Source organism: Castor canadensis, chromosome 7, assembly GCF_047511655.1.
Source record: "Castor canadensis chromosome 7, mCasCan1.hap1v2, whole genome shotgun sequence".
NCBI lineage: Eukaryota > Metazoa > Chordata > Mammalia > Rodentia > Castoridae > Castor > Castor canadensis.
The window spans coordinates 68,655,097-68,671,393 of NC_133392.1; the positions used below are offsets into that span (position 1 = coordinate 68,655,097).

The 16,297-nt window shown below is 53.8% G+C and overlaps 1 protein-coding gene across 1 annotated transcript in view; it reads right to left on the reverse strand.

The window, feature by feature from the left end:
* The window catches only part of Zcchc24 (zinc finger CCHC-type containing 24), a 54,317-nt gene extending 39,950 nt beyond the window's left edge, over positions 1–14,367 (reverse strand). Inside the window, exons 1-2 of the mRNA XM_020165756.2 lie at positions 13,948–14,367; positions 2,042–2,242 (exon numbers count right to left, since the gene is read on the reverse strand). Of these exons, the coding sequence (XP_020021345.1) occupies positions 2,042–2,242; positions 13,948–14,193 (447 nt within the window). The 5' untranslated portion in view covers positions 14,194–14,367. The remainder of the gene's footprint in view (positions 1–2,041; positions 2,243–13,947) is intronic.
* Positions 14,368–16,297: the final 1,930 nt, after the last annotated feature.

The following is a 16,297-nucleotide window of genomic DNA, read 5'->3' on the forward strand; positions in this document are numbered from 1 at the left end:
TTCATGGTGACCCAAGGAGAAAAAGTAATCCTAGCCAGCATTTATCGAGCACTTACTGTGTGCCAGGCGCTGTGTCAAGCACTTTCCCTGCATTGTTTTGTCGCATCCTCAAACACTCCTGAGTTAGTGCTCTCCTATTAGCCTCATTTCATCTCCTACCATTCATGAAGAGGGCCTTGGATTATTAGGAAGCCAGGACAGAGTCAGGTTTGGAATGGGAAGACTTCATCCTGGCGAGCTCAGCCAGGCTAAATAGACCACAGGAGTCTCAGCTTGGGTGGTACGCATTCAGGAGGCAGAGGCAGGAGGATCACGAGTTCAAGGCCAGACTGGGCTACATAGTGAGTTTAGAACAGCAAGATCCTGTCTCAAATAAAACAAAAGTACATAAATAAGCGAAGAAAGGAAGGCAGTGTTAGCACTGCACTGAAACATTCAGCATTCAGGAGACTTCTGGCCTGTCCGTGTTAAAACCTTAGCTCCTTCACTGACCAGATCACCTATCCTGTGGCATTTCCTCCTCACTCAAAGCAACATTCCACCTTGCAGAATGCGGCTGATGTGAGTGGTGGCACAGGGTGTTTGTGAGCGCTGCATGAAATGTAAGCAGTTCATTCAGCACAGGGCCAGTCCTCACCTTACTGAGGCTGAGTCCTGCTCTGCTTGTTGTACAGGCCACGCAGGAGAGGATGGAGGAAAGCTCTCAAGGGTGTTAGGAATGACTGTTCACCCAATCTGTCACCTGGGGAAGGCACAAGGGTCTGCAGGCTGGTGGGTATGGGCAGACTCTTTAGAACCTTAGGTGTCTCAGAGAGCCCTAGGTGGGGACAGAGACTCTGCTGACGTCCCCTCACACCAAGGGCCCCTTGTTTACTGCCTCTATTGAGAGGGGACGGGGCCACAGGAGGTGTAGGGCAAACCCCAACTGGGTCAGCTCCCACCATGCAGGTCCAGGTAGGGGAGGCTCCTGTGTCACCTGGAGAGCTGACCAACATACAGGTCTGGAGGTGGGTCTGGAGGTAGGTCTGGGATTCTGCATTTCTAACCAGCTCCCAGGAGCCACTGAGTCAGCTGGGCTGGGGCCATACTTAAAGCAGCAAAGACCCAAAGCCTGGTGTGGCGTCTGCTCAGAAGAGCTTGGGGCTGTGATGAGCAGCAAGCACATCTCAGCCTCCCATGGCCCTGGATTCAGCCCCTCCCAGCCACACTCTAGCTTCCAACATCTGGAGGATAATGCTACATGGATTTTCAGTCTTTAGAATTCCATTTCCATTACATAGATAAAATAAAACCAGTACTACATTGTAGAAAAGACTGGAAAATAAGAAAAAAATAATAGGGACAAAATCACTGATAATCTCATACGTGCTTAAAAAAGACAGCTGCTACCTTTTCTCCTCAAGATCACAGAGCCATGTCTACTAGAGGGACAGGGGTTACTCTGGGAATAACCAGTTATTCAGCAGGTCCGATTCGTCGTGGCGAAGTGTTAGGGGAGAGAACAAGGCGTCCCTGAGCACCCTCCATCTCCTCTCCCTCGTCCCCAGAGAGACACTCAGCCCCTCACGGCCCAAGGCCTTCGCCCACACCCATCCTGGGGCACAAAGTGGGCCAGGACCCAGTCGCTCCTTATAACAGGCTGAGGAGGCAGAGGTGGGGTCTGAGGGAGGGGGCGCACATCTGGATTCCTGGCCCAGAGCCTGCATTCCTTCCTGGTGAGTGCAAGCAGATGGAGCCTCCAGAGAGCTATGAGGAGGTTGCCGGCCCCATTCTGTCCCATCGTCATGGGACCCACACTGCAGGGAAACTGGTAGGGACCCGAAGGCCCTGAACCTCATTTTGGGGCCTCGTTTGGGTCCAGAATTCCCCACTCAAGCAGTATGAGTCCAAGCTAGGCCTCTGCACTGTCCATACCAGCCAGCCTTGCCTCTGCAATAGCAGAGGGGTCAGAGGACCAGAGAGGGTTCTGAAGAGACTACCGTGCCTGTGACCCAGGTCAGAGAGGGAGTCTAAGAGTCCCTTCTGGCAAGGGGTGCCTTACCTGGGGACAGTCCTTGATGTAGTGTCCTTTGTTGAAGCACAGGTGACACAAGTAGTTGGGCGGGGGCCGCTTGCTGGGTTTGCGGGCCTCGGAGGTGAGTGTCAGGTCGGAGAAGTGCTCAGTGAGGGAGCTCAGGCCGTCAGCGATGTTGTTGAGCGAGCCATAGGGTGAGGCGCTCTTGTACACACTGCTGCTCAGCGCCTGTGAGGGACAGAGGCACATTGGCAGCCCCAACCTCGGAAGACTTCCAACCCTACCCTCACATACACACAAATCCATACTGAATTTCAGCTGGTCTCCAAGAGCCTTGGGTTCAAATCCTAACTTTAGTTGGTGTCCATGGGCAAGCCAATTAGCTACATAGGCCTCAGTGGTCCTGTCTGTGACATGGGAATAACAACTACCGCCTAGGTGGTTTCTGTGAAGCCCAAATGAGGTCATGATTGTAAAGCACTTTGCACCATACTGGCCCTTAGGAACCACTCAGTATTTGGTGACAAAGAGTGTTATTACAATTGGTTCTTCCACTGTGCCATGAGGTAAGAAGGTGTCATGAAAGCAAACTGTTAGATTTGGGGCTCTGCACTAGCTGGTGGAGAGATGTTAGGTCTGTCACTGCTGACTCAGTTTCCCCAACTTGTAAGGGACAGGCACGTGAGGCTGCAGCACGATTTCCATTTTGCAGAAGAGAAGACTGAAGTCCAGCCAACTGCCTGTGATCCTATGCATAAGGCCCTACACACAGATGGTCTGGGAGCCTGGCTCGGCCCAGGCCACCTCTCTGGGAGCCCGAGGAGGGAAATGGCCTACTTCTCCCACCTCCACATGACAGGAACCAGACGTCCCACTGAGCTTTGGAGCCGATGCAGCTCAGGCCTCTCCTGGTATATACAGTCTCTATTTATAGGAGTCACGGGTTCCAGGCAGCCTGGCACACTGGAATTTAGTGAAGATGGGGCCTGTGATAGGGCTGACAATGATGGCCACAGGTCCCCTTTTCCTAGAGGAAGGCCAAGGCTGGAAAGAGGCAGCTTCCCAGAAAGATCAACAACAAAGCTGGCCTTGGGTATCCCGTGGCTCCCCTAAGGTGCCCAACAATGGCAGGAATGAGCCAGGAGTCTTTGGGGCCTTGAGCCTATAAGGAGAGGAGGCTTTGCTCTTGGGAGTCCTCAGGCTGCTACAGAAACAAGACCCCCAGAAGGAAAGGCCTCAGGCTCCTTTACAAAGATGGGGCCCAGGGTGGGGACAGTCCTCTCTGTGTCTCCTCAGTGTGGAAGGGGAGGGAAGAGAGCAAAAGGCTGTGCCCAGGGCATTGGACACACCCTTCCCTACCCCAATCAGAGCAGCCTCACCCCCATATGTGCCTCCTTGCTGTTTCCATCCTTAGGGGACTGCCACTCCCTTCTGAGAGGACAGCCCTCATCATCTATGTGAGATGGTACCTCAGGACACCCTGTTGTGTGACCCTGAGACAGCCCTCCCCTATTGTGGGCCCCTATTTGCTCTTATATATTTTTGGACCTGAGTCTGGAATATGGAAGGAAAGTCAGGCACCACACCTGGAGTGGCCTAGGTTCAACACACAGCTATCCTTCAGGGACTGGGGAAGGGAACTCCATGGGTCCTGATGACTGTCTCTGCTCCACCACTGTCCAGACCACCATAAATCCAGACAGTAAAGATACTGCCTCAGCCTGCATTCAGCCTGGGCAGTCTCTTCAGCTCTCAGAGCAGCCCAGCACAGAGTGGTGCGCCTGAGAGGCAGAGGGCCCCATCCCTACAGGAGGTGAACTCACAGAGAACACCTTTCGGGCCTGGGATACAGCTGTGATGGAAGTCCAATCGAAATGACCATGGGGACAAGCCAAGCCCTGGAAACTTTACACTCACTAAGATAGTTGATTCTTGCCACAACCCTATGAGTCACTGTCCCCATTTTACAGATTAAATGAGTGTGTCCAAACTTGTATTGAATGACCTGGGAAAACTGTAACCAAAACAGTTCTCGGGGCCCCACCTCAGACCCACCAAAGCAGCAGCTTGGGACCGGGAACTGAGAGTATATTGCGGTGTGTGGTAAAGTACCAGTAACAAAAGTTACCACTCTAACGATTTTGAAGTGGCACCGAGAGCACTGACATTGTTGTGCAACCATCACCACCACCCACCTTTAGAACTTTTTCATCTTCCCAACTTGCCCTTGCCTCCCCGCCTCGCCACCCCCCCACCACTGCCCCATATCCGCATTTCTCAGGCTCCCCAGGCTCTCAGGCCTCCAGTGGGCCAGGAGCACCTGGCCTTTCCAACTGTCGGGTCTCTGCTTATCTTCCCTGGGAGACCCTCCTCCAACACCCACCCCACAAAACAGCTGGAGGAGGGGCAGCATCACCCCAGCCTGTTAGAGAAAAGTTCATCCAAACAAGAAACATGAAGCTGCAAATGCTGTGACTCACCCTCATGCCTGGGAAATGCAATTTCACAAATAACAACCCTCTTACTTTTCTTCCTTTTCCTTTTTCTTTCTTTCTTTTATTTATTTGTTTTTTGTTTTTTTTTTCTGGATAAGATTTAAGCAAGTCCACAGGGATCAAAACTGTTTTGGCTGCAAATTGTCAAGAGGAAGGGGAAGTTTGGTGGATGCCTGAAAGCACACTAATTACACCCTGAACAATCCTCTCCCCTGTCTTGCAGCCATGACCTGCTGTCCCTGGGGCATCCCTGGCACAGACCTCTGAGCAAGCTGCCTTCTCCCTGGCAGATCACCCCCCACTCAGCCACTGCCTCTTGAGGGTCACAAACCTGCCCCTCCTCAGGCACAGAAGTGAGGCCAGAGCTCCCCTTCTTATAGCTTCCTGACCTCCCGTGTCCTCCAGCCTATCCCCAGCGGCTGCTGCAGCTCTCTGCCCTCAGCTCCAATTCAAGAAAAACACCACTCTGGAGTTGAAAAGGCTGAGAGCAGTGAGCTGACCCTGAGGTCCCCTGTTACAAATTGGAGAAACTGAGACCCAGAGAAGCATAGGGATCCAGCCTCAGCCTGGACTAACAGCTGGGAGTCCTGCTTGCCTGGCCAGCACAGAGCGGGTGGAGCAGCAAGCCATTTCCTCTCCAAAGCCCTGTTTGAGTTCAAGCCATGGAGGTGAAAGGCGAATCCTGGTCATTTCCATGGCCTGAGAGGACTGGACGGAGCAGAGGTTAGGACACAGAGTATATGGCTGGGCCTGGCCTCTTGGGTTTCCCGTCTATAAATTAGAATGGAGCAGCAGGAAGGATGGCAAACTTGACCATCACCTCAGCCTGTCATCATTGGGTACAGACACACAGGTCCCAAGAGACACCCCAGAGCTCCACATGCAGAAGGTGCCCATCCTTCCATCTGTGGCCAGAGGGCCAGGAGGCTGCAGAAGACTTCATCAGTTAGCCCCCTAACTCTGCAGTGGCCAAGGGGCTCCTCATGGCATCCCCACAGGTGACTCTGCCTTTCCCCCTTCCTGAAAGGGGGATGGACACCCCTCTCTGTGTCCATCCAAACCTCTACCAGGACCTGGCTGCAAACCCAGCTCTAGTTCTAGTGAGCCAGCTCAAATGCGTCTTTTCCCTGACACGGGCCCCAGGTGTCCAGGAAGAGTGCACAAGCACTCTGCCCATGGGTCCTGATGCCTCCTCGCCCCCGCAGGCACTAACATGCCTGATGGTACCCTATTCAGCTTTTAATCTCTGCATGTGCGATGCTTCCTGTGTCTCCCATGAGGCTGGATGTTCCTGAAGGTAAGATTCTGCAACCTTCTGTGGTCCCAGACATTTGTTTTTCTTTTTGTCTATGGGGTGTACTGGGGTTTGAACTCAGGGCTTCACGCTTGCTAGGCAGGTGCTCTACCATTCAAGCAACACCACCACAAGCCCTTTTTGCTCCAATTATTTTGGCCCAGGCTGGCCTTGACCACAATTCTCCTATTTCAGGATTCCTGTCATCACTGGGATAACAGGTACCTATCACCATGCCCAGCTTTTTTTCTTTGTTCAGATGGGTCTCAAGAATTTTTTTCCCCCAAGTTGGCTTGGAACTGAGACTCTCCCTCATCTCAGCCTCCTGTGTAGCAGGATGGCAGGTAAGTACCACCTTGCCCAGCTACTGGTTGTGATAGAGTCTTGCCTTTTGCCAGGGCTTGCCTTGAACTATGATCCTCCTGATCTCAGCCTCCCAAGTACCAAGGATTATAGACATGAGCCACTGGCGCCCAGACTATTTTGCTGCTCCTACCTGTTACTATTCCTGGGTGTGGAGAGTCCCAGGCATGGGGCATCTGGGAGCTCCTGGACAGATGAGGTAACACCTTAAAGGACTTAGGCTGGATCTCAGAATCCTGTGGACTATCTAGGTGGCTCTGAGTTGTGGTGGAAGGCAGCCCCACTTCTGTGGATGAAAGCGTCCAGGCCACGTCTCTTCTGCCCTGGGCCAGTGGCTCTAGCAGCTAGCAGGAAGTGTGGGATCCTTGCACCACATTGAGGGATCAAGTGTCAAACTCCTACCCATTGCTGAAACTTCTCCAAGGTTCTCACTTGGCTGATGGGGAAAACTGACAGGAAAACACTAGTTTGTTCTGATTGTGTGGGGTGTCATACACTTGACTAGATTCTTTCCTTTTCTTAGTTCCCTTTGCCCAGCAAGAACAGTAGTTTTGTTTGTCTGTTTTGTTTTGGGCAGTACTGGGGTTTGAACTCAGGGCTTCACATTTGCTAGGCAGGCATGCTATCACTTGAGCCACACCTCCAGCCCAAGAACACTTTTAAATGGGTGTTTGGGGCCTTATTTTAAAGAACTGGAAACTGAGGCTCAGTTGGTAGGTTATGTTTTAGCCCCTACAGAACCTCCAAGGCTTGGCTTCCCCTACAGGAAGAGGAGCCAGAGGAAAATGCCAGGTGTGACATCATATCCTAAGCCCTACAGCCCTAGCAAGATGAAGCACCAGCTTCTCTGTGCTGTGTGAGGAGTCTGGGCCCTGGGGAAGGTAGTTTTGTTGTGGCATAGGAATTGCAGAGACAGAGAGTTCCAGAGATGTGTCCATTTCTCCCTAGAGTCAGCCGCCAAGTTGGGCTTCCCTCTTGCAGCAGTCAGAGGGCGACCTGGGACAGAGGGGGCAGGCAGGAGTGGAGGTGGGCAGATGCTTCTGAGGGCAGCCCAGAGGGAGAGGAGGTTGCTGAGATGGGACAAGAGACAGCAAGGGGGTGGGGGGAGCATGGAGGCAGAGATGGGAGCAGCATTTGCCAGGAAGGACTCGGAGCAGATAAGACATTCAACAAGGCATCGTCCAGGGCCAGCTGCTCGAAGGGCAGCCCCTGAGGACATCAGACAGAGGCAAACACTGCACCCTACTCCCCAGCCTGAGAAAGGCCCGAAGGAGGAATTCTGATTCTAGTCCTAGCTCTGAACAACTGACTGCCTTTTATCCCCAAAAGCCACCACGCATTCCCTCACCTCCATGCCCCCACACACAGACATGCGCACATGCACCCACACTCCTGTTTGGGACAAGAACCCATTCAGCTCACAAATGACTCCATCCCTTCTCCCAAGGGGATCTGCACTTCTTTTGTCCCCAGGGCCTGTCTGGAATTGAGTGCACACACACCCTGTACACACAGACAGTTGTAGACGTGGGCTGAGCTCACATAGAGCAGACAGCTCAGCACAAGGCAAGAAGTGGACCCAGGGAAAAACAAAGCCACACCTTGATTAAAGGCTTCCTCAGTTGCACTCAGCCCCAGCTATGGCTGGGCTTTGGTTTCCAAGGTCAAAAGTGACCTATGGACCAGATGGCAACCTTTGCTAGGACCCCAGAGGGTACCACGGCCTCCTGAGGATCTACTCACCTAGCAGATGTATAACACAGTTCTCCTACAAAGCCAGTTCTCAGTAACAGATTCTAACCCAATGGGCACATCCAAATTCTTCCAATGAGGGAAAATGGGAGCAGGAAGAGATGGGGAGAGGGGTGGGGAATGGGGAGCAGACAGTGGCTGCAGGACAAACTGAGCAGACCCAGGGGAGATCGTCCAGCCTCTGCCCAGGGCCACCACTCACCTGACAAGTGCTCATGCTTCACAGCTCTCTGCCCTCTGCCCAACCAGCACATGAGCCTGGAGACACAGTGCCTCTCACTTCTCGAGCACATTTGTCAAACAAAAGCAGAAAGCATGAATCCGAAAATCCCAGGGCTGGAAAGGACCCTAATGTTTGGGCAGTCCAGGGAGCCACTGGTGCCTGCAGCCTCTTTAGCAGGGGGCCTGGTTCTGGGATCCATTGTCCACAACCTCCAGCAGCCCCATGCAGACCTGTGCTCACACCAGGGACTCAATCTGTTTTTCGGTTCTCAAAGAGGCTCATGCCCAAACATGGTAAGGAACACCAGTACATCTGCTGGGACACCACTAGGGATGGGGTTCCATCATCTCCCAAGTCAGCTCATTCCAATCAACCAAACAATCAACCTTTCTTCCTCGAGATAGCATGGAAGGCTAAGAGACTAAGGAGAGCATCTGCACGATTCCAAGTGTGGAGACGCAAGAGAAGAAGGTTTTAAGCCATCCAGCCAACCAGCCATCCAGCAGATGTTAACTGAACACCTAATATGTCCCAGGATTGCTCAGTGGAAAAAGACAGGATTCCTGGTCTTAGAGTGCTGACACTAGCTACGGGAAGGCCCACACATTGCACAGTGCCTGGCAGGATTGGTTGCTAAGGCACACTGTACCAAGAGCGCCACAACTCACCTGCCACTGGGTCACCATTGTTGGAGGGAAGGCTGCTTCCCTCGGTAGCCAGGCAAAGCCTCTCAGAAGAAAGTTCACTGGACTCTCTCTGCTGGACAATGGCTGGGAACAGTATCATAGGAAGGAATAATAGCAAGTGCAAAGGCTTGGATGTGTGGAACTGCTGGCTGCTTTCAGAAACCTTAAGTAGACTTGTATGGCCAGAGGGGGACTGAGTCACAGATTACACACCCCAGGACATAGCAAGTCTCCTGGGTCTCAGGCTGGAGGCCTGGTTCTGCCCCTAGCTCTCTGAATTCACTGTCTTCCTCTTGAAGAGCCTCAGTTTCTCCACCTGGACAATGGGGCAATGGCCGGCTGTGATAGGAGAACAAAGAAGTGCTCAGTGTCCAGCTCCTCTGCTTCTCCTAAGCCAGATGAGTCAAAGCAAATATAGTAGGAAACCAATACTCCTCAAATCCCAGGACAAATGTCAGAGGCACTGCTTCTTGACAGGAGGCCCTGTGCCCTGCACAGGGGCCCAGAGAGCAATGCAGGTGCAAGCTAACCTGCGACCAGCAGCAGGATACACCTCAGAGACAACTCCTGGCTGGAACATAGAAGAGCTTTAGCTCTTCCACGGACTTGCTAGGCCTCTGTTTTGCCTTCTGTAAATTGGGAGCTTTTCTAGAAGGAAAGTGGAGTGTCTAAGAACAAAGCCCCACACAAGAGCATGGGACTGTTATCCATTGACCACCACTTCTGTGGGCCGTTGGTACTGATAGCTTGGCTCAGCTGCTGCTAGTCACTAATTACTAATGTCTGCTTCCTCTCCACCAGACTCAGAAGGGCCCCGAGGTGTGGTCTCCCTCTAGACTACCCTCCCCGCCCCCTCCCCCTAACCTGGTCAACTTAATTTGATGGGTCAGGTTCCCTCTGCCAATAGCCTCTCAAGTGATGGCCTCTTTGCCTGAGTCACCATTCGGTTTCTCAGGGGTGGCCAAGAAGTTGAGGAATCTTCCCCAGCTAGGTTACCCTGGCCATCCTCCCAGGCACAAAGAAACACTCCTTGAACCTCAGCCCCCCATCTCACACAGACTAACAACGATGTCAGCCCCTGCAGGCCACTCAATCCCCAATAGGCAGCCCTTCCGCCTTACACCTTCAGGCAGAAATGTACCTTTGTTCCACACATCCACAATGGCCATCCCTTGGCTCATCTACACCACATGTGGGCACAGGTGATGCATCCAAATTCCAGGAAACTATCCTGATTGCATCCTTGAAATGCATGACACAATAGCAGCTCCCCTAACAGTTCCAAGAGCCACCTCTGTTCAGAAAGGCTCAAGACCCTGGGAAGTGGCCGTCTGTTAAGTCTCATGACACCCTGGCTGCCACTCCCAAATCTTCAATTGGTGGGGGGTTCTTGGCAGCAAAGAGCCAAGGGTCTGCAAGGCTGCTGAAGATAACGTTAGGACCTGAGGGCACCCAGGTTTATGACTCTGGGGAACGCTTCCTAAAGTTGGGAGCTATACAGCACAGAGAGGTCTGGCTCTGTGGAGCATCCCTGGACCTGGAGATGTTTGGAAGAACACTAGTGGGTGTCCTGTGCCAAAAATGTTCTCTAATCAAATAGGTATGGAAATGTTTGGCTAAATAGCTGTTAACATGTTTTGTACTGCAGGACTTCTCAGAGCCTTTACTGTGGTAGTGGGCATTGTATGAATCCAAAGGAAGGACAGGGTACTGGGCTTTACTGTATTTGAACCCAAAATCTTCTTCCAACATCCACAAACTAGGGCCATACCTTCCAGCTACCTCTGTCCCTGGAGGAAAAGAGAACGAAAACAGCCATACAAAGAGTAATAGTAGGATCTGGATGGAGGAGGACAGCCACTTCCTCTTGGTGGGGGTGGGGGATATGGGTGGGGTTCCAGGATGGACTCTGAGGACAGGCTTCCTCCAAGGGACCCAAGAGGTAATGCTTTACTCTGCTTTCCCAGAGGTGGAATCCACAGCCACCGCCCTGCTGGGAATTTAAATTCCAAACAGAACTTGGCAGGGAAGATCCCATGCAGCTCAATGATCCCCCCCCCACCCTGCCTCCTGCAAGACTGCCACCTGTGGGTTCCTGAGAGAGAGAGAGAGAGAGAAGGGGCTCAGTCAAGGGCCTCAGGAGTCTCTCCAGAGATACATAATGAGGCCACAGATCTGGTTTCTGAGTGGGGGGGTCACAGGGCTTCATTCCTGGACCCAGACAGCTTTTAAGAAACTGCACAAGGTGCCTGTGTCCACTTTAAGGTCATTGCCTGGTGCCTGCCCTGCCCTTTCATGTGAACTCTGCCACCTCCCTCTCTGCTCCCAGGGCCACTGTGCCACTAGAACCCTTGGCTTATCTTCAGCTTCCAGGGCTACAGCTCCAGGGGCACAATGGGCTTCTGTGCCCCCATGTCCTCACCTCCCCCAATGCCAGCTGCATTCATGGTGTTTTGCTATTGTGGAGGGAGCAGCCTGGGGGCGGTACAGGAGGGGGTGGGCTCTTGGCACAGGGGCTGGCACAGACAGGCTGTGGTCAGCGGTCAGCATGCAAGTCACATCCGCAGGCACTGCCACCAGGCCTGCCAGGCCTCGCACAGAATGGCAATGCTGTTGGGCCCCAGGTCCCATCACAGAGTCCCCTCCAGCCCACACAGAACTTGTCGCTCTGTGCCCAGCCTCTTGGTGGCATTGAAGTGGGGGTTATTTCTTCTTGCCTTCTCAGCCAGTTGCTACTATGGAACCATATTAGGTCACCAGTTAAGCCCTGGATGCAGGAAAGGCCTGTCCCAGAGAGCACAGCTGGGGCTCTGAGAGTGTTTAAGAGGCCAAGGGGGTGGGGGCAAGGATGAGGGAGCCTGAAGCCAAGAGAGCCATCCGGAAGTCAGCAGGCGCAGCCCTCCAGCCCTCCAAGGAAGCCATGGCCTGTGCATGTGGGAACCCCTCTCATCTCCGCTGGCCCAGGCTATCTGTAGGCACACGCTCTCTCGTTTGTACAGGTTTCCGATCTCAGACACACCACCCTGGGGACAACAGAGACTATCAGATGGGCAAGATGAGGCCCAGAGAGAGACAGGAGATTCCCTGAAGTTAGATCATGAGAGACTTTTCCCCACCACTGTTTTAGTAATCTTTTCCCATTCCTTCCACACTGTGCCCCATAATGAGGAAACTGAGGTACACAGCAACAAAGTGGTAAGAGGCAGATCTCACTGAGCTACAGCTGGGATCCTAGAGGCTGGAAATTTCTAAGAAAAGGCAAAACATTCTACTCCCACAGGGGACTCCTGATGGTCCTGAACTCCCAGGGTCTTGTAGCAGAGACCCACATGTGGGGGACAAAGCCACCCTAGGATGGGAGCAAAGAGAGACTTGTAGGGGCTAATTGGGGACCCTACTTGACCTGTGGCCATGGTCACCTCCTGCCTGGGTGAGACACCCTCCCTTGGAGCACACCCTCATCCAATCACTCACCATGACAGCACCTCCGTCCAGCCATTAGCCACTCACACATATTGTCTGCCTATTTATCTGTGGCTTCCTCTAGCCTGTGGCTTTGAAGACCTCCCCCTCCCCTCAGATCAACAAATGTTTTGTAAGAGAATAAACAACTAGAAAGACCCAAGCACTAAAGAGACACTCAACAACAGTCCTCCAAAGTCACTGGTCACCTAAAGTCAGTTCCCTGAAGAGGTGGCAAAATGTCTTAAAAGGAAGGAAGATCCCCAGCCAAGAACCATCCCTCATGTAGACAGCAGAGAGCAAGTATGCATTACAGTTTACAAGAGCTTTGGCATAGAAAATTTTTCACTTGGCACCACAGGGTACCTTTCCAACCTCATCTTCCTCTACCATGCTCAACCTCCCCACACCAGTTCCATCTCACAGATCAACAGGACAGTTTAAGAGGTGCTGAGGCCAGCATTTAATATGTCCATAAACCCCCAGTAAATAATGGCAGAGTTAAACACATATAGGAGGCCAGAGAGGGTGACTTTCTACCTCTGCTCTCACCCCCAGCACACCCTATCATACACAGGCCTTCTTCCCACCCCATTTCATGCTCTGACTCTTCAAGGCTAGAAGGAAAGTGAAAATGACCCCCAGGTGTGCCCCCCACCTCCTGCACCTTGGCAGAGAGCCACCACAGGGAAGCAAGTGAAAGCCAGAGAGGGTGTCTGCTATTCCCAAAAGAAGCTGGAGTAAATGCGGGTGCAGGAAAGGAGGAGTCCAGTGGGAAATAAGAGTGAACTCTGAGAAAGCACTGCAGAGGACCCCTCAAAAATGCTGGGAGGTCACTGTGATCTGTATTTATCTAGCTGGGGAGGAGGCACTGCCCAGTAGACTTTGTAACTGAATCCACCAAACAGGCAGATTTTGCGACACAGGAGGCCCAGGTTTCTGGAGAAGGCGCTGGGGCAGCTGAAACCCTCCCCCAATCTACCCCCTCTCCCCCCAGAGCTCTAAGGATTTCCCTTTCATTTCCTTCCAAGCTGGGAGGGCAGGGGACAGCGCAGTCTGCGGGTCAAGCCCTTAAAAACCACTTCCTATGTGGCTGGAGGAGGGCTAGCAGCTGGAGGATGGATCTGGGGGTCCCAGAGTGGTATTAGCAAGAAAAGTCCCCTGGGCAAGTCACTGCTCTCCAGAGCGCTATAGGGTCTGGAACCACGAAGGTCTGAGAAAAGATTTTAGGCCCTTCCACAGGAGTTTGGAGCAGCATCTGCACTCTGTCCCAGCTAGCGGTGGCCAGGAGGAGGATAAGGACTGGACGAAAGAAAGACACTCGGAAGGGGCTCCCCGTCCTGGCCGCACCTCGACTGTCCGGAAAGAATCCGGAGACATCCCCCTTCCCAGCTTACTTCGAGCAGGGCTCTGGACTGGGAGAGGGGGCGGGAGGGCCCTGCCCAGGCCTGAGCTGCTCCCGGCCCGCTCTGCCGGGAGGTGACGCGCTCCCGACGCCCCAGGGACTTCGGGCGGCAAGTTTGGCAGAGCTGAACGAAGCCAAGCCAAGCCCAGCTGGGCAATGCGAAGCCGGCCTGGGCCAGGCCAGGAAGAGCGGGGCAGATAGGAAACGGCCTGGCACAGTGGGGCGGAGGGCGGGAGCGCGCGGGGGCACCCACCTCTCCGCGCTGCAGCTGGAAGAAGCTGTTGAGATAGCTGGAGTGCAGGGGCGAGCCCAGCTGCTCCGGGCGGCCTTTGCCGAAGGCCAGCTCCGGGGGCGCGGCGCCGGCGGGCGGCTCGGGCCGGAAGGCATCGAAGGCACTAGCCTGGTGTGTGTCCTGCAGCGACAGGTAGACCCAGTTGAGCAGCTGAGCCGGTTGATACACAGAGGCGGCGCTCGTGTCGATGGCCGACAGCAGGCTCATTTTTCCGCTGCGGTGCCGGCCCCTCCCCGGCAGCCCGCTCTCGCCCCCCTCCCAGCGGAGGGGCGGGCACCGGGGAGCCTGTGCCCACTGCCAGCCGCCCAAGCCCCGACGGCGATCGCCTCGCGCCCTGTGCCCCGCGCGCTGCCCGCAGCCGCCGCCACCGCCGCCTCCCCCAGACTGTGGCTCGTGCGCGCGCGGGCGGAGGAAGGAGGCTGCGAAAGTTGGGAAGGAAACTTTTGGCCCCGCCCCTCCCACCGCCCGCCCCGCCCCATCCCGCCCCATCCCGCCCCGCGATCCGCTATCTGCCTTGGCGCTGACCCCTCCAGGGGCCGCTCCCGGGGTGGGATTCGTGGAGGCCCCGCCTACACCGTCGCCCTGTTCTCTCCCCCCATTGGCTGTCTCATTGAATATGGATATAGGGGTGGGGCGAGGGGGGAAATAAGGCTCATCTACACTTGCACCGTGTGGCCCGCCCAGGGGCCGCCCCTCCCGAGCCCCACCCGCCCCCAGTCGGGCCGCGCAGCTCCCTGGCCAGGCGGGGAGCTCAGTACTGCCCTGGACTAATCAATCTCCTCGCGCTCTAATGTCAGCTCTCCCTAGTTCTTTCCAGGCTCCAAACTCTAATTATTTCATTATTTCGTTTTCGCTCGCTACTCTCTCTCTCTCTCTCTCTCTCTCTCTCTCTCTCTCTCTCTCTCTCTCTCTCTCTCTCTGTGTCTCTCTCTCTCTCCTCTTCTCGCTGTAGGTCTCCTTGTCTTTCTGTAACTGTCTCTGTCTTCTCTCCTATCTCGTATCTCTTCTATTTCCGTCTCTTTTGAGGTTTCCTCTCTCCACCTCTCTCTCTCTCTCTCTCTCTCTCTGACACACACACACACACACACACACTTCTCTCGCTATCACCGTAGGACCTCTCCCTCCCACTTAATTCCTTCCATCTGCAGAATCGCTTTGCGGGCCGACTGCGCCAAGGGGGGCCCGGGTTCCTGCCCCAGGAAGGACTCCCCGCCCCCCTTCTCTCCTCCCCCTCACCCTTCTCCTATTTCTGCTCTGGGCCCGCCTAGCTTCTCACCCCTCTCCTCCGCCCCCAGCTCCATCCTCAGCCTGCCCCGGTCCCTTGGAGGGGAGCCAGTACCCCAGCCTGGGCCAAGGGGAACCAAGATCTGTCTGAGAGGAGCTCCGCCCTCGCCTGACGCCCCCTGAAGCCCCCGGGCCTTCCTCGTTGTGGTCCCGAGGTAACCCGCTCTGCGCCAGCTCTGCGCAGCGGAACTGACCGTCTGGCTGGGACTCAAGTCACCTCTCCCACCTCCAGTTGGGCTCTGGAACCAATCCGCTCCGCGGTCAAGTGCCAGCTGAGTAACCTCTGAGTGTCACCTCACCTCTGCAAGCGAACCTGTTTTTTCTATAAAATGGGAATGACCACCATCCTAACTCTGGGGATGTTTTGTGAGTTTGCTTGGGTTTGATAAACAGAAGATATTCCATAAAGGTCAGTTCTCTGCCGCCATCCTCTCTGCGGAGATTTATCCTATTACATGATCTAGCAAGGCACCTAAGCACATCCATGGATGCTTGGACCAGAATGGTGTTCAATGGTGACCACTGCTGTTGTGTCCCATCAGTCAAGAACCCCTTTGATCTCAGATCACCATGTTTTGAGTTTGTCTATAAAATAATTTGCAATTATTAATACAAATGATAAAATGCATATCAGTCATATCTGGACACTTTAATTCATCAAAGAATATCTATACAGTACCCTTTATATTTTTTAAGCAGCATTAAGCCTATTTGTTTAAAGAGAAGAGAAATGGCTGTTGGGAAGAAATATGATAACCATTTTACTCTTAGAAATATTCTGGGCCACCTCTAGAATTCTGGTGCTGCCTTTGAGCTTCCAGGACTACCGAGGTGGAATTTGGAACCATGGATTTATAGACTGTCCCAAGACTTTATAAAGAAAATTGCTGTTCATAGAGGTGATGTCTTCAGTTGTACACGCAGGTAGATGGGGAACCCAGAGGAGACCCTGAGGCAGCCATCTCCATCCCAGAGCTTTCTGTCTCTCCCCCTCCATTCACCTCCTGGATGAAGGTGGCATTATTAT